Consider the following 18,981-nt stretch of genomic DNA (forward strand, 5'->3'; position numbering starts at 1 on the left):
GCGCGCCCACCCCGCGCCACCCCGCGCCCCCCCGGCCCCCCATCGCCGCACCGCGCCGCACCGCGCGGTGTGCGCCCGCCTTTATGAGCTGTTTAAATTGGAGCTGCTCACGAGTTGTTTGCGCCATGTGTAAGGCTGCGAGCACACGTCTCGATTTAGACGAGACAGAAAAGTTTAAAATCGCTTTATTCATTTCTCGCCATGTCTGGGCATTGGACAATGTTGTATTTGGCGTCACTTCAAAAGTCAAGACAAACACACGAACTGGTAATTTGTATTTGGATTCGTAGAGCTATTGTGGTTTGTTTTGTAGAAAGGTATCAAACTAAGACGTTCTCGAAAAAAATGTTCTTTGTTAGTTCAGCCAGCGTAAGGCATTGACTTTTGTCTCTCTTTATGAAATAATTCCGTAAAGCAACATTGTGAACGCGGCCTGCGCGATTTAATTTGAACATTATGATTACAGATGATAGAAGGTAGCGGCCGCTGGACCGCGTGATTATAGTCGTTCGGCCCCCGCCGGCCCCCCCTGGCCCGCGTCAGCCCCCACGCCGGGCCGAGCCACAGGCCGTGCTGGGCCAAGTCCGTCCATGAGCCCAGATCCAGCAGCCTCTAATTGCTAGGTATATCGTCGCCGTTTTTTACTTTTTTGCTGCACTTTCGATTCTCGCGTGAGATGTCGAGGGGCGGTGACTGGTGAGCTACAACAACTGCGATTACCGACTTTGTATGATCTCGCTTCGAAGTCAGGTTAATTATGTATAATAACATTAATAGCTGTGATTGTCGTGAAATTATCAAAAAAATGCTACGAGTAATTAGCAGTACAAGTAAAATGATTATAAAACGTTCTCAATGACTATTTACAACTTGCACTATTATCTATTCTGTGCTACAACTAGTATTCGGCACAGCACCACGGTTCAATCACTTTTACTATTAACAATGCCCGTGTCGTCGTCGACAAGATTATAATTTATTAAGCAGTGGTGCGTGCGAGTGCGAGCTGGCGAGTGGTGACAATTTGTCACCGGCTTACGAGCCGCTTAACTGTTGTGGAGTGTCACCGCTCGCCAGTCACCGCCTCACCGCGCACCTGCCGCCGCCCGCCGCCGCCCACGCGACCTACGAGTGCTCAGAAATGGAACATCTCGACAAGATTGTGAACATAAAAACATGAATATTCTGTCGAACGAGTGCGTTATATGTAAACAAGGCGCCGCACTAAATGTAATTTGTTACTCTTTGTGGGCCAAATTCGATCAAACGGTTCCATTTTCAATTAGACGGTTCAGATGCCGGTAGAGTCGGAGACGTGTTAGAGTCGTAGAGCCATTTTATAGCCACATCCTATTTCATCACCGACCGGCGAACAGATCGCCGTAATCACAATGAACTGAAATCTATTAGGAGGAGATTTGCTGGCGGTCATTAAAACGTAGATGTCGTCGTCAGTCAGACCGACACTAACGAGGAGCGAGCACTCAGTTCGACGGTCGCGGCCCGCAGGTGTGCGGAGCGATTGTGCCGACAGCGCTAAACGATTAGACAATAGAGACTATTGATGACAGGGGCGGAGCTAGCTGCTAGACTGCTAGGTATGTGGGGGCAACTTTGTTACAGTGAGTTGTCTCTGTGAGTGAGTGTTCACTAATGTATAACGTGACCCAGGTGCGGGCACAAAGGTGTCAGGCTGGAGGGCGTGTCCCGTATCGTGTCGTGTACTACTGTGTAGTGTGTACTGTGTACGGGGCGGCGCGCATTACATGTTCATGTCACGTACCATTACATGTTACTCAAGTTAGTTCAATGTAATAATTAAACCATTGTTTTGATTATAAATCTGAAATTAATAATAAATATAATTTGAACAAACATTGTAGTCGTTCCTAGCAGTTCGTAGTCTTTACTTAAACGTGAGGCAAAATAAACTACTATTTCACTAATTACGTAATTTCTATTTTGACAAACAGACATTGTGTTGACTGTCGGAGGTTACACGGTCAAATTTTCATCAATCTGATCCATCAAACCGGTAAAGATTGACGAAAATTTGATCGTCTAATCCACGGATTGATGGATTGATCATATTTAATATTAACTTTTTATAACCATCAATATTCCGTCAATCAGATTGATGGATCAGATTGATGAATTTTTGACCGCCTAACCTACGTAACTGACTCTACATAGAAAAATATCAAAGGAGAAGATAATATTTTTATCAGTAGAGCTTTTAACACAACCCTTTGCTGGGCCGTGTTAAACTTGTAAGGTATGATATAGATATACTTTAGACGTTCTCCGAATGAATGACCAATTACCTCCATCTGCCCCATTAAATAACAGTCCGAGAGGTACCAGCTAAATGACATAAAAACCTCTAGTCACCGGACCGTTTGACACCAATAAATAAATACCAAGTAAGGACATAATTACGCGCGGCGGGCGGCGGTGGATTTACGGCGAGCGATATCGCTAACATCGCTAACTAGCGCCAAATACGGCCCCGAAGACGGACGACAGCACCCTGCCTCCCGCACCTCGCGCCCCCGCCGGGTCGCCCATTAGCCGGGGAAAGTGGAGCCGCCACCGCGCTGACGCGTCACGAGCCGGGGACGGATGGACGTCGTTACCGACGCCGATACCGCCGGCCCACGTCACGTCACGCCGCTAATTGCGCTGATCGACGACCGACCGATGCAGTTTACGGCCAACACCTCAACGTGCCGAAGCTCGTTTGTCACCCGTTAATTGCTCCAGTAAATAGCAGCCCCTTATCTCGTTAACTGCGGCATTTATCAGCCGCAAGGTGTCCCACATGTCACGTGTCCACACGAGGTAGCGGCGTTATCGCGGCGGCGTGTCACGACACACGCATGACACTAGCTCACCGCATGTCGACACCATCGGCCCATCCTGGTGTCGCGCGCGATGGGCCCGCGATACTGGCGCGATACCGGACCGATACCGTCGCGTCGACACTTCGGGAGCGGCCGCCCGCAGCCCACAGCCCGCGGCCTGGGAACGGGGTCGGGGTATCGGTAGATCGCGGTAACACCTTATACTGCAGGCTCTGCAGCTCGCGTGAGGGACAAAAACATCAGACATTATATTTTATTAGCAAATTGCGACACCACGTCGACGGCCCCCATCTCGCTCGGCGTGTTGACGTCGCAATCGCTCCGCCTGCGTGTAGCGGGTGAGTATCTATAAAATTACCATTCGAGGTGGCCAGTTTATCACCATTTTATAGCGTCGTGCGCAGATTCTGATCTGCGGGCGATTGTATCGGAGCGTTTGTACCGATTTCCATGTCGCAATATCTAGTGCTGAGCGCTGCCTTCCGTGTTGCATAGATCTGGCTCTACACTGTCGCCACTATATCAGCATCGGTATTGTGCAGTGACGCCTCCCGAGCCCCCGCCGCCTGCCGCCCACCGGAGACAAATGTCGCTACAAGTAAATCTGCGTCTAAATTGAATGTTGGCTGTTCGCGGACTGCCGGAAAAATAAAGTCTGAGAAGTGAGAATATTTTGATAAATTGTCACGGGAACTAATAATATTATACATTCAATTCTTTTGCCCAGCTTCATTCATTTTTCTCAGCCAAACTCCCGTGATGTTTGCTGAGTGGCTAAAGATGTGTGAGGTCTAGCGTTAATATGGTGAAAAACCACAACTCTTCTGTTGATTAATTCAGGCCGCTTTTTCTCAACTTCTTGCTTTAATCTCATCAGTTGTTCGCAGTAGTTCAAAATCGATGGACCTGCCTGACGGTAACAGCTCATAATGAATAATGCCCTTCCAATCCCACCACACACATAGCATCACCTTTCGCCACAGTCTGTGAAGCCTGTCCGGCCTTTGACCACGATCTTTTTCGCACGTTCTTGTCGTACGTGATCCACTTTTCATCAGATTCTTCAAAAATGGTTCGGTTTCATTACGTCGTAATAAAGAATCACAAATGAGTACATGGTTCATTAGGTTTCTTTCAGAGAGCTCATGACTTCATGAGGCACCCAAATATCGAGCTTTTTTGTGTACCCAGCTTTTTTTAAATGCGCCAAAACCGTTTTGTAGTCAATCCCCAGTTCTTCAGCTACATCGTAACTACTATTATGCCGATCTTGCTCCACTTTTTTAAAAATGGCATCAGTTTTGTTCGTAACAGTGCGACCAGAGCGACGTGCATCTTTGATATCAAAATTTTCGGATTGAAAACGCTTAAACCGCGCTACTCTCACAGATACTGCATTAGGTCCATACACATCACAAATTTTTTTTCGCGGCTTGTGTTACATTTTTACCTTTTTTGTAATAAATTTTAAAATGTATCGAATTTCATCATTAGAATCACACATTTTAACAATATAAGAAAATCAAATGAAAATCTCACATTTACCTAATTTGAATTTAGAATTATTGTGTTCTATAAAATTAAAACTTTTTAATGATACCAAAATCAGCCAGATACAATTAGTATAGCCCAAGAGATTTTATGACAAGTTCATACATACTATAATGCGAAAAGACTTTTTCCCCAACCTATTATTATAGTTTAAAGGAAGCTGGTGTAAAATGCTAGGAATAGATTTATTACACGTTCAAAATGTAACCCATTAGTTCTATGCCGTGGGATCGTCCCATGTCGCGGACCGTTACCGCGAGACATTCGCGGGGATTTATGAAGTTCGCACCTCCGTCCGTCCCCGTCCGTCACCGCCCGCGGCCGGCTCCTGTCCGCGGCCGTGATTAATGTCCCGCTCGTCCAGCGCTCGCACAATACCCGCGCCGTACACCACATCGGTAAAGTAAACAGCTTCCAGGTAAAATATGACGTTTTATCGCCATGTAAATGCCAGTCGGACAAAACGACCTTTACGAGTGCGGATAAAGAGGCTCGGACCCGGCCGGGACATAAATAACCAGCTCAAACAAGCTGCGGGAGCGGGGACCGCAGTTAGGACGTAAACATCTGAATACAGGCGAATTGTCGACGATTCGAAAGTTGTAATTACGAGGACAAAGCGGGCTAGAGCATTTTCATTAGAAAATGTAATTTTACGCGGGAAGTCACTCTCGCCGCCCGCGATCAAATAAAATCGACGTCCGCGTTATTATGTTAATGCGCATAAAATATTCAGGTTGTGTAATGCTTACATTCGGAGCGTCGTAATGGAGTCCAATAACATACATAAAGCGGCGATCCCATGAAGTCCTCTATGACTTGGCTATCGAGTGTCGCGAGCCCCGGAGATACGGGCAGATACGGGCATTATGTTGAACGATCGTAGTTATTTCACTGTCAGATCGCATCTAAACGAGTACGATACTGTTATCATAAATCGATAGTGCTAATAACTTTATAATATTATCAATATATTTCACTTCCAAATCTCTCTCAATTCATTTCCTTAGTTCCTACAAAAAGAGATTTTAAGTTATTCCTTTACCACCTGTTGCCGTGTATAGGGTTCCGTAGTCAACAAGAAACCCTTATAATTTCGGTCTGTCCGTCCGTCTGTCTGTCTGACCGCAGTTTTGCTCAGAGACTATAGGACCTACAAAGCTGTAATTTGGCATGAATGCACATGTTAATGATGCCGACAAAATGGTACTTACATTAATTCTTAAAAAATATATTTTTTATGGTACTTTCTCTATACATCAAGCGGGGATTATATTTTTTTTCGCATCCACCCCGTCGTGTGGGGTGTCGTTGGATAGGTTTTTTAAAAATATTATGAGTATTCATAGATCTTTTTCCGATTTAGGGAAATATGCCGAATTTAAAAGCAAAATTATCACGGCTAAGAAGACTTCATAAGTCATTGAGTAATAATTATAGTCAATCAACTAAAAAAAATGTATTCGGCGAAGTATTTTTTTAAAATGAAATAAGGGGGCAAACGAGCAAACGGTTCACCTGATGGAAAGCAACTTCCGTCGCCCATGGACTGTCGCAGCATCAGAATCATCAATGCAGGTGCGTAATGCGTTGCCGGCCTTTTATAAAAGGCCGGCAACGCATTACGCACCTACATTTTTAAATATTTAAAAATTAAAAAAAAAACACTTCGTTCAAATCTTTGAAAGTGACTGAGATGATGTTGTTAGTAGTGTAAAACACGTTATAAATGTACATTCATTGACCATACAAAATTAAAAAAAAAACTAGCGGTATTATACGGAACTCTATATTGCACGTGGCCCGACACGCACTTGGCCGGTGTTTAACATACACTTAGCAAGATTAGGTTAGTTGTAAGTTACAACGCAGGTATTATAAAAATCTTCTTTAAAGTACCATCGTATCGTATTAAGCCAGGCGCAGGTCTGGGAACCGCGGCGATAAGGCGCTCAGTCAGTCCGTGAATATTATCGTCCCGCGCAGCGCTGCGGCTTATCTCCCGCCGCCGCCCGCCGTTCTATCTACCGTTTGTACTGTATTGCCTCGTAAACGTACTTAAGATTACCGCGAGATGACTAATGCCTCCTTATCAATTTATTACAGCCGCGATTATCTCAATATTACTGGCATTGCTCATTTTTAATTTACCGTCGCTGCGATACCGACAGTGTCCCGGCGTGTTCGACGGTTACATAATCGTAGTTTCGTCAGCTCCTACTCGCTAATCGCTTTCGGGTTGCGGTTGTCGGAGCTGTCGTCGTGTTCGGCCGCCGGCGCTATCTGGGGCTCCATCTGCACCGTCTAGATCTGTATCTGTTATCTCCGAGCCGAGCTGCCGCGTGTTTATCATCGCCGCCCGGGGCTGTAACTCAGCAGCTCGAGATATGTCTATACCTGGTACCGCGGGTACGGTCGGTGGCATTGTGCACAGTGCACCACTCCTCGACCTTATTGCGAGGCGGGCAAGGCGCAGCGGTGCTCCCCCGGCGGTGCGTGCCCGCGCCGATAACATCCGATACATCGCCGATCTGCTCGTGTTACTCGTTTTATATCAAACTCGGATATTGTACTGAGACTTGTGAGCGTTCGATTCCGAGTAATTTATGTCGCATTCCTGATATACTATGTTGCCTACGTTAATATTTAATACGAAACAAAAACTAGATGTAGGACGAGTTGCGACACTCGTTTGGAATTATGGACGCATAAACGTTAAATACGCGCGTAATATTCCAGTTATTAACTATTAAGAAGTTTTATACGCGGAGTTCCGAGTTAGGAGTTGCGACACGGCGGTAATCAAAAAAGTTAATCAAACTTAATATAGAAGTCGTTAGCGGTTATCGCCGAGACTCGAGAGTCGAGCTGGCACTGCGGCCTGGCTGGGCGGGAGCGGGGGCAAGAGCGGGGGGCGGGGCGGGCGCAGGAGCGGCAGTTTCCACGTCATTAGTACCGCGAATCTCCGGCGGCCGGGGTCAACGAGGTCCGCGGTCCGCTCCGAGAACCGATCTCCTCAAAATTAGATTAACAGAAGGAAACCGGCGCCGGCGGCCACGCCGCGCCACTGTGGACTCTCCGCCCGGGGGGCAGGGGCTAGAATCGCGCGCGGCCGCTAATGACGCGCGACGGGCATGTAATCTCAAATTAAATTGTGATAGAGGCGTTAAATAAGTAAATTCTCGGAGGCGGCCAGTTTTTGTGCTCCCCGGGCCTCGGCCGCGCTCGGCGGCGAACGATCCGTGATAAAATTACAAGGCATTTTTACAGCTCTCACCCGATGAATCGTATTAGTATGTCTTAAAGTTAATAATAAAAATAGGTTTTAGAGCTAACTGAAGCTTACGTGACGTCAAAATTAACAACAGAGAATACAGTATAATAATTAATATCCTTATATATTTACGTATGGAAAACGATGATTCCCTCAAACCATAGAACTAGTGATCATCCGGTACACATATATGTTTTTAGTATGGACGTCTCTACAATTCTCTTGACTCTCTAGTATGTAGATATAGTTCACAAAGAAAAAACCACACACAATGATAGTTTTGTGGCTTATGTGGCTCATGTAGAGAGAAAGAGTGTACACTGTTATTTAACGATGTATGTACTTTCGTGAAGCAAGCTCAGTCTCTCTTAGATATCTAATGGTTATAAGACGCTTCTGAATGTGAGGGAGCCCTTAACCTCAGACACCCGCGTCCCCTACCTTTGTCATTCGTTAAGTAACATTAAGTACTCTCTCCACTGTGTCAAGAAGCACTTATAGATAGAGTGGGCTAGGTGTTGACTATGTCCAGCAGTGGACGACTATAGGCTGATATGATGAGGTGTTGACTGTAAGTTGTAACGAGTATAATTTGCAAAATATGCACTGCATCTCCTGTGTCGCCAGGATCGATAGCGATATCCAAATTAGAAAACCATTTGTTGCGATATCAGGGATAAGCTGTCTGGGAAACCGCAAAGAAGTCAAAGTTTAACAATTCTCTCCCTTCTCAAGAAAAGTGGGAGCAACACTAAGTTGCAATGAGCGTTATAAGAGAAAATATAAGGAGACACGACCGAGAATTAATTGTGTCTACTAAACTTGGCGCTACGTAGATCATTATGAATCTACTTATGAGTGGAGCTTGTGAGGCAAGTCATGCGCGGTAATGGCCTCCGAATTGTTCCCCTCCCCCCTCCCTCCCCCCCTCGGTTACTGCTCGCTGCTGAGGTAGCAATTACACCGTGATTATGTATTAGCATAGCGCCCGCCCCGGGTTCGCCCGCGACGGTTACAACACACCGACCCAGATACCCGCCGCTATTAAATGTAATTAATATCAGTTATGACTTTCTCACGGCGGACCGCGAAGCTATGAGGAAACCGCCGGAAAAAACGATGCAACTTCACATGCGAGTGATAACTGACTCGTACTGTATAGTGTATACAAGTACAGCTGCAGGTGCAGCCGCTACGAGAATAAATAAATTCTCTCAAACAATTGTATTCTATTGAATCTTTTATCAGACGCACAATTTAGCTTGCACGACATGTTGTCGTTTGATTTAACCATCCAATATAATCGGATATGTCTCTTTCATATTCAACAGAACTAGCACGATTCAAAATCTAACACTAATCTTAGAAGAGGTTAAACTTTTTGAAGGGATTCCGAACTACGAGTGAGTCGTTTCTGCTAGCGGCTACTTCCGCTGTATGATTGATGAGGGCCGCGCGCCGCGCTGGTAGCCAGCAGCTAGCGGCCAGCAGTTAAACACCGCCAGTTAATTGTTACACTAACCGCTACACCGCTACCGCCAATTACTGCCTGCGCCTGATGCTGATACATTGCTGTGGGAAACTAATGGCCACATTCTCTAGCGCTACACAAATTAGGAGCTTGTGTGTATATGTGTATGACTACAGAGCTAAAATCATAATATTTGAACTCGAGAGTTATGATATCAGCTCTCGAGCCTTCCTTATTCGGTCAGAGACAATAATTGGTTTTAGGTACCTACAAAAAATATCCTTTAGAAGTTTACCCTTTAAACACTGTTTGAAATACTAACTAAATCTGAATTAAATACGAGTTGAAAAACAATATAACATTTGACTTGTTACTCTTCCGTAGTAGGTATTCATTATTCGTAGCTCCTAATTAAATAATATCTTAATTACATAGTTTTAATATCTTAACAACAATTCACATGATGACCTGAGATTCTGGGGACTTAATATTTATTTCGAAATCAAGATGTTTGTGTGATACTGCTTAATACTTTTTATTGCTCGTATGTTCCGAAATCCGTGGAAACATTAAAATGTGGTAACATGATTCAGTTAATTTAGTTAACGAGCCGTTGATGACGCTCGTCGGCCTCCGCGAGATAACATCGTGCGACCGCCTGTGGTCTCCGTTCAGGTCGATTTAAGGTGGACCTAAACAAAGAGGCGACGTAACCGTATAGGTATTAGGTACGGTACGCTGTTGCTAATTTTCGTGAAATCCTTCTTTTCGTTATCATAATAATATTATTATAGTATCAGTTAGTATCGGATAATAATTACCTTGTAATTATTACCCGATACTATGATATAAACGAAGGCAGCTGTGATACAGTTCATACTAGTACGGCTGCCAATGTTTCCCATATCAGTGTACTTTGTACAAATGTATTCGTTCCTCGCTTTGTGAAAAGTTTTAACGAAATTGAACAATAAAATCTAATATCTTTGTCTAATGTCACTGAATGCCTTTTCATCTTTCGGTGCAGGATTAGATAGGATAGGATCTAAATAAAACAGCAACTGAAGCTGACGCGAAGTGATGTGAGTTGCTGGTAGGACACCTCTTATTGCTTTATTAGTTATGAGTTATGAGTTTATGACACAAGTCACAACACATTTGGTCACACGTTCCGATGTTTGCCAATACGAAGACAGTAATATACGGCCCCCGGCGGGAGCACCGTGCCGTGCGCGGTACTGCGGCGCGTGATTTAGGGCCGGGCCGGGAATTACGCCGGCGCGGCGATATCGCCCCACATAAATTACCGCGACAGATGATCGTCGCCCGCGAATTGAATATGCAGTTACCGTCCCGCCGACCTATCTACCGCTGCATCTACGACGGATGACAAAGGATCGTTTTGCGAAGGAATGCTCGAATGAGGTAATTTTCCTGCTGTCGTCGCGATTTCCCAGCGGCGGAGTCGTGCGCGGGGTCGGAGGTCATCGCCGCCCCCCGCTCCTGCCGCCCGCACCGCCCCCGCCCCTGCCGCCCGCACCGCCCCCGCCGCGCTCCCGCCGCATTAGCATGCGGAGCGCGCGGCGCACGCACTCGCAATCATATTTCATCAGCTCGTTCGTGTCACGCTAATCTTAACAAATTGTCTCTGTGCCTCTTTACAAACCTCGACGTGGGATGATGTATGTCTTTAATCCGTTCCCTCGCGAGCGGCGCGCGGCGGGGCGGAGCCGCGACACAATGTTGTGACCGAGACGTGTGAACATAATAGTGCTGGAACTTTCTACGACTCCGTGTACTGTATAGTGTATCTATTTACGTATCGCTTGTCGCAAGTCTTAACTAGATGTTGCGTGTCCATTGTCCGTCGCGGGGTGGTTGCGTCACCCGCCCGCGCAGCCCCGTGTGATATACGGGCGGGCGGCCGCTATGTAATTTGCACAAATCAGTGTCCGGGCTTCGCCCGCAGTTAGGCAACACGCGGGTAATTTTCCCGCATTCCTCGGCGAAGTGTATCGATCGTCATAATTGGTGTTGCGTCGTGACTGCGACACAAAGACTCACATTTGGTTCGCAGCACGACGCGGGCGGACGCGGGGTGCGGGGCGAGGGGCGGGACGATCACTTCCAACTAATTTTATTACATTCGACACGCTTCAAATTGACTACCGATTGTAATTGAACCGCGGCATATCATGTACAGTTGTATCGGCTATGTACAGTTCGTTGTGGGAACAGCATCACAACGAATGAATCTGGAGGAATGGGAGTTAATAATTATTGTTCGGGTTTAATTTGTTGCAGCAACTCAAACAAAGTGGAGAACTGTGCCGGCGATCTAATTCTAGCGAACCTGCTCGTAAATTCCGGCTATCGATTTAATTTGTAAACCGTAACTAGTCGCCGCCAAACTTCGATCGACTGATAATAGGTGATGTATGGAGCGCTCAGTACCGAGGCGGCGGTAATTAATATTGTTGTTGCTTGTAATAATTGGTGGGACAGACTGGGGGATGGACGACGTCGTAAGTGGCACTAATGCTAGGACCGAACTGCGTCGTAGGCCCTACTACGTCGTAGTACTCCTAAATTACAAGAATATACGATTCAGAGTGGCGCCTATAAAGTACAAGCCGTGCAACAAGCAATGTCTCTATATCGTGGCGGTCCGCGTCTAATGAACGTTTTTCTCCACCCTTTATGGTATCGCAGAGGCCCGAGGCACATAAGTAAAGCATGTGATTAAATAACTTAGCGCCGTAATGTACGCCGGCCCGCGGCGGGGCGAGTTTTTGCAGCATTATGTTAATGGCCGCAGCTCGTCACCACTCGCGGCATCCCCGCGTGTCGCGGCACTTCCCGCGAGCTGCTCCGCCGCTCATTAGCGCGAGACGTCTTCATTACCGAGCTAATGAACCCTGCTCGAGGTGCCCGCGGGTGACGTATTTTATGCAGGACTAAGGTTGTACAACCTATATATAGCTAAGTTTGTTGTCGATCTAGCTTCCCTGCCGTACGTCATATTCAGGTATCGAGAGCAAAATGTTTACAAGGTGTGAGATTATCCCAAAATATGAGAGGTCCAGTCAGGAAGCCATGACAAAATGTACATGCTCAGACTTCCGGACCGTCTTGAGACCTGAAGAAACAATCCTTGCTACTACCGAATACTAACCAACTTTATTTAAAAAAATAAGGATCGAGAAGCCCGGAGGCTAGAACCTAACATATTCTTATAGCCGTAAACGTGATTTATACCTAGATCAAATACAACCATCTGTGAATGAAAATCAAAGTGGTACTCCCGAGGCGGCAGGCAGGCTGGAGCTCGACAGTCCTGCCGCGTGGCCCACAGCCGGCGGCAGGGGCGGATCTACCAGGTGCTGCCCCCGGGGCGCCACCTGCTCCGCGCCAGCCGCCGCCCCGTGCTGCCCCGCGGCGCCCGCCGGCTCCCGCGCTTGTTTATTTGCCCACGTTATCGGTAATCGCGGCACTTTATTTCCATTACCAGGTTGATAATGTCATAATATTGCGGTAGTCGTATCAGTTTTCTTGTGGCGTGTGAAGTAAATAAATATGTAGGTATTCGCAGTTTGTTTTTCATTTGCGCTTACGAAATTTGAGCTACTCTACATGGGCCTGTTGTGCTTCGGCAGAAGGGACCGCCGCGCCGCACCGTGGCCACGTATTCGCACCGCTGTGGTAATCACTACGTCGAGCGCGGAGATAACGATCTGTCGGTGCGGCTAAATTATATTTCGAGCTGTCCAGTGCGCCGATTGTCTAACGAAATTATTGGCCCATATTTTACAATTACGGTGACGTGTGGGGGTCACCCGTCACCGTCGGGCGACGGGCGGTGGTCGGGGTGGTCGGCGTGGTGCCCCACGGTTGGGCAAGCCGGTTCCCACGTCGTCGGCGGGTATGATGGATGCCGCGCCCCGGGCGACCATTACTGCCAATATTGTTTACGGCGTGATCGGTGAGCTTGCGCAAAATGTATTGTGTCCGGCGACAGTGTCCCTCGCGTCACCCGAAACTCCGCCGCCCGCCGACGCATACCTCATAAAATAAAATCCTCGTAGATCGATAATATGATAATAATATTATGATTACGAGTACGTCGGTTAGTTCGAGGCGTTCCGCGCCTATCGGGCGATCCGGGAGCAGGACGAAAGTATTTTTATGGCCTTTCGGGCCATCATTAGCGGGATAATTAAAGGTAAAGCGAGCGGCGCGGCGTGGGCGCGGAAGGACTGCAGACATTCCCGGAGTGGTCGTTTGCCCACAGCTGGGCCGGCGACGAGCACGATTACCGTCCCCTGTCAGCCGCCCACGCGCCGCGCTCGGCGCTAATGCTCACATTACTATTCAATATAGTCGTCTGCGAGCATCTGTCACCGTGCGAGTGTCGTCGGCCACACAATGGTATATTACCGCTGCTAATGTTCCCTATTATTGTCTGATGTGTGTGTACGTCGACGATATATTTAGTGCTGTCGTGAGAATAATGTTGTTTGTTTACAGGCGTCGATGGGACGGGTATTGTGATGAACGCGCGAGACTGTGTGTGTTGAGTGATGTATGTAGTCGCTACTCGCTACTCGCTAGGTATACACGGCGGAGTGTAACGGATCGGCAAATCTCTGTGTAATTGGCTCGCGCTTTGAGCCGCGCCGCTGCGGAGTGAGGCCGCCGATAGCCGCATAACACTACTCATAAACCGTCTAGAAACCCTCGTCGGTCAGATAATAAAAGAAGTAAAAATAAAGCCTAGACTTGCGATATCGGTTTGCCCACTGGCTGGTTTTTTAATACTTTACTATTGAAAGGAGTCAGACTAGTTTCTGAAAAGGCATTGTAGGGGTATTATATGTATATTGTATGAGTATTGTTCATGTATGTAAACGGCAGTACGGCCAGTCATCGGGTGTAAGTGCGCGCGATTAGTTGCGCCCAATAAATATTCAATATATTATCTCTGATTATCATTCCCGTTAGGGGTCTCCTAAATTGGTGACCCCGACGTGATCTTTGTGCAAAACAATGATGCACCCCGCTGTGGCTGGACAGTTTCCGCCGAACCCGGCACCCGCCAATCCGACGACTCAGGCAGTAATCAAGACAGAGGAATCCAATTTAGCCACAATTTCGGTGTCGACAAGAATTCCCGAATTTTGGGTGGAGCTACCAAGATTATGGTTCGCTCAGTTCGAGGCCACGATGAATCCTCAAAAACAAGGTGACGACTGCAAGTTCCAGTTGGTGATATCGAAACTCGGACGCGACGCACTCCAACAAGTGTCGGACATCGTGTACAAGCCGCCAGACAGTAATAAATACCAGGCACTGAAGGACAGGCTGCTTCAGGTATTTGAGGAATCACCAGAGAGACAGTTTCAAAGGCTTGTGAGTGAATTAGACCTCGGCTCGCAGAAGCCCTCGCAGCTCCTCAGAAAAATGCGAGAGCTCGCTCGAAATTGTCAAGCTAGTGAAGAGACGGTACAGAGCTTGTGGTTCTCGCGTCTACCTCCAGCGGTCAGAGCTGTATTAGCCGCTAGTGCAGACCAAAAACTGGACAACTTGTCGCCGATTGCGGATAAAGTGATGGAGAGTATGCACCAGACTTCCTTAACGGGCGAGCTGGCCAGTATGGGATGCCATTCCGCCCAGGTGTCTGTTGATAAGGAATTATGTACGCAGATGAACAACTTGATGCTGGAAGTAGCTGCTTTACGGAACGAGGTTCGAAGAAAACCGCGATTTAACTTCAGGGGACGCTCAAGATCAAGAAGCAGATCGAGGTATGGGTCTAACTCTGTGGCTAGGACCCCCGAGAGTCCTGACTGGTTGTGTCACTATCATTTCCGGTTTGGAGCCAGATCCAGAAGGTGCGAAGAGCCGTGCAATTTTAACAAGAGACCGTCAGCGGAAAACTAAATGAGGCGACCTCCGAGGAGACGGGAGATACATCCGCCGGTATGAAAAATTATCGTCTCAGTATTTATGACTGTAAAAATTCATTGAGTTTCCTTATTGATACAGGAGCTAATATTTCAGTTGTACCTGTGACTAAAGTTAGTAGATATTTTAAACGTAGAAATTTTCCATATAAATTGTACGCCGCTAATGGGTCAGAAATTCAAACTTTTGGTGTAATAAACTTAGAATTAAATTTAAACTTAAGAAGAGCCTATAAGTGGTCTTTTGTAATAGCTAACGTGAGTCAGCCCATTATCGGAGCTGATTTTTTGAATTATTACAAGTTGTTAGTCGATATTAGTTCAAAAAAACTTCTCGATAAAATTACTAATTTACATGTAACAGGGCCCTTGATCAATGGTACCGATTCCTTTTTAGTGAGCACTTTTAGTTTAGCTGACTCTTGTTCCGATATTTTATCAAAATATCCTAATATAACGAAACCTTATAATTTTAAAGAAATACCTAAACATAATGTCTATCACTACATAGAGACTACGGGGCCTCCGGTTCACGCCAAGGCCCGGCCGCTTCCGGCCCAGCGTTACGACAAGGTAAAGAGTGAATTTCAGCACATGCAGGAGGTTGGCATCTGTAGACCATCGATGAGCGAGTGGGCCAGCCCCCTTCATGTGGTGCCCAAGAAGAACGGAGACATCAGGCCGTGTGGTGACTACAGGCAGCTGAACTCCATCACCAAGCCCGACAGGTACCCGATTCCGCGGGTGCAGGACTTCACGTACGGACTGGCAGGTAAGTCTATATTTTCTAGGATAGATGTAAATAGGGCCTTTCATAATATTGCTATTAATCCCAGTGACATCCCTAAGACAGCGATCATCACCCCGTTCGGGCTGTTTGAGTTTGCTCGTATGACCTTTGGCCTATGTAACGCGGCCCAAACGTATCAGCGATTTATGGACAATGTGGTTATAAAAGGAATCGAGCAAATTTTATGCACCTCGGAAAACGGTAATAAAAGTAAAAAATCGCAACTCTTTTGTTATATCGATGACGTCATTGTGGCTAGTGACTCAGTCGAATTAAATAAAAAACATTTAGAATTATTGTTTGAACGTTTCGAAAAATTTGGTTTAACTATTAATGTATCAAAATGTGAATTTGCTAAGGATAGGATCGAATATTTAGGTTACGAGGTTTCAGCGAAGGGCATAAAACCTCTGAGTGAAAAAGTAAAGGCTATTATTGAAATGCCACGCCCTAAGACTATAGAACAGCTGAGAAGGTTTTTAGGAATGATAAATTTTTACAGGCTTCATATACCCCAGGCAGTTAAACATCAGAAGGAACTAAATAAATATTTAATTAATTGTAAGAAAAAAGATAAAACTGAAATTGTGTGGTCCACCTCCGCGATAGAATCGTTCGAAAATTGTAAAGTCAGCCTAAAAAATGCCGTTACCCTAGAGTACCCACTAGCGAGCGCACCCTTAGGTCTCATGACGGATGCATCGGATACTTGTGTAGGAGCAGTATTGCAGCAATGGAACGGAAAAGCGTGGGCTCCGCTAGGATTCTTTTCTAAAAAATTATCCGACACTCAGGTTAAGTACAGTACCTATGATAGGGAGCTACTCGCTATGTATATGGCCGTCCATTATTTCAGAAATCAGATCGAAGGTCGTGTGCTTTCAATATTTACGGACCATAAACCTTTAACTTTTGCATTTACTAGGGCTACGAGCGATAAAGAAACTCCGAGGAGAGTTAGACAACTATCGTACATAAGTGAATATACTACAGATATTAAACATATAACCGGTAGTCAAAACATCGTTGCAGATACATTATCACGTATAGAGAGTATAGGCAGCCCTACGACATTCGATTTCGACGAACTCGCCGATGCACAGAAACATGATACTCAGTTGACGTCCCTGCTATCGCGGTCAGATTGCAACGCGCACTTCAAACTGCAGTTATGCAACATTCCTAATTCTAATAATAAAATTTACTGTGAAACTTCATCCAATTGTAGACCGTACATTCCCGAACGTTTTCGAAAACTAGCCTTTGACTCTATTCATAATATAAGTCACCCGGGAATTCGCTTATCTCGAAAACTATTATCTGAAAAATATTTTTGGCCCGGCATAAATAAAGATGTAGGGGTGTGGGCTAAATCGTGTCTAGGGTGCCAACGTTCGAAAGTATCCCGTCACTCAAACTCTGAGCTAGGCGAGTTTCAAATTAGTGAAAAATTCGATCATATCCATATCGACATAGTAGGTCCCCTGCCTACAACTCGAGAAGGATTCAGGTATCTCATCACAGTCATAGATAGATTTACTAAATGGCCCGAGGCTTTTCCGGTAACGACTATCACGGCCGAGGTAGTCGCTAAAGTGTTATATGAGGGGTGGATTTGTCGCTTTGGTAGTCCTAAAAGGATAACAAGCGACCAAGGGCGGCAGTTTGAAAGTGATCTTTTTAATTCATTAATGAAATTTTTGGGCATTAAAAAATGTAGGACCACGCCGTACCACCCACAGAGTAACGGGATGATCGAACGGTGGCATCGTAGTTTAAAAGCGTCGATAATGACGCGGCTGAGTTCTGAATCATGGAGTGACGAGTTATCCACGGTTCTGTTAGGATTGCGGGCGGCAATACGAAGCGATACTAACATAAGCGCAGCACAGCTGGTCTACGGCCAAGGTATTAGATTGCCAGGAGAATTTTACACTGAGACGCCGCAGACAAACCAAGGTGTACATGTATACCTCGATAAGTTACGACACACGTTGAGTTCATTGAAACCTAAGGCGAGTCTACACTCGAGCGCAAAATCGTTTTTTGTCCATCCTGACTTAAAGACATGTACTCATGTCTTTATAAGAAATGACGCGGTACGGCAACCGCTGGTACCACCGTATGATGGTCCATACAGGGTATTACAAAAAAGTGGTAAAGTATACACCGTGCAGCTACCCCAAAGACAGACTCGAGTTTCAATAGATAGACTCAAACCAGCGTACCTGATGACACATCCGGTACCTGATCGCACTCCGAATGAGCAGGTAAGTTTAGCTAAGCAATTTACAAATAACGAGGGTCAAACTCCTAGTTCTGATTTTGCAAGTAAGTCATGTACGATGCAGCCCAAAATTTCCCGGCACGGTAGATTGATCAAACGGCCTGTTAGGTTTGACTTTGAGTAGGAATAAAAATAATTGTTATGATAGTGTGTACCTGCCCTTATGGTTTCTAAGGAGGCTAAACGTAAACGCTGATTCTAGTTCTAAAATTAATTAGCAAGTATTGTATTGTTGCGCAATAGAGTATATTGTCCAATTAATATAGTGTTATTTCAGAAATTGTTTCACATTTGTAATCTGTACTTTACGAGTTAAACATTGCTATATTCGCGAGCATAATGGGAAAGAACCAAAGTAAAGAGCAAGAGATCATAATTGCTCAAAACGGAGCGAACAGTGCATCCGCTCAACAAATTGCAATGGATAGTAAGATAAACCACGTGTACGTGATGTTGTTTTGTGTAATAGCAGCGGTGGTCATGCTGTACATCTATGTGCTGTACCAGCACTACAAGAAGCATACCATTAAGCTTTTTAATAAGCAAGTCGGATTATCGTCTCTTTCGTTTGGGCTGAGCCAAGGGGGAAATGCAAATCAGCGCCCATATACTGTGCAGCAAGTATAGTGAAAATACTGTGTTATATTGTGTCGCGCGTTTAGTGCTAGATAAGTATTAAATTGTAACTTGTACGTGTATAACATTTTATGTTGTGTCTCCTAGCAGTTGTAAACTGATCCCAAGACTTCGGTCGTAGGGCTAGGTAGTATGCATATGTGCA

General features: G+C 45.9%; 2 protein-coding genes across 2 annotated transcripts; one reads left to right on the forward strand and one right to left on the reverse strand.

The window, feature by feature from the left end:
- Nucleotides 1–10,644: 10,644 nt before the first annotated feature.
- LOC121726173 lies at nt 10,645–13,113 on the reverse strand. The gene is made up of 3 exons (XM_042113406.1): nt 13,050–13,113; nt 12,463–12,653; nt 10,645–10,788 (listed from the first exon to the last, which is right to left on the reverse strand). Exons 1-3 carry the CDS (start codon nt 13,111–13,113, stop codon nt 10,645–10,647), a joined length of 399 nt encoding a protein of 132 aa, XP_041969340.1.
- Nucleotides 13,114–14,206: 1,093 nt separating this feature from the next.
- On the forward strand, nt 14,207–15,100 carry LOC121726174. Its single transcript, XM_042113407.1, has one exon. The coding sequence runs from the start codon at nt 14,207–14,209 to the stop codon at nt 15,098–15,100; it is 894 nt and encodes a 297-aa protein (XP_041969341.1).
- Nucleotides 15,101–18,981: the final 3,881 nt, after the last annotated feature.

Source organism: Aricia agestis, chromosome 4 (assembly GCF_905147365.1).
Source record: "Aricia agestis chromosome 4, ilAriAges1.1, whole genome shotgun sequence".
NCBI lineage: Eukaryota > Metazoa > Arthropoda > Insecta > Lepidoptera > Lycaenidae > Aricia > Aricia agestis.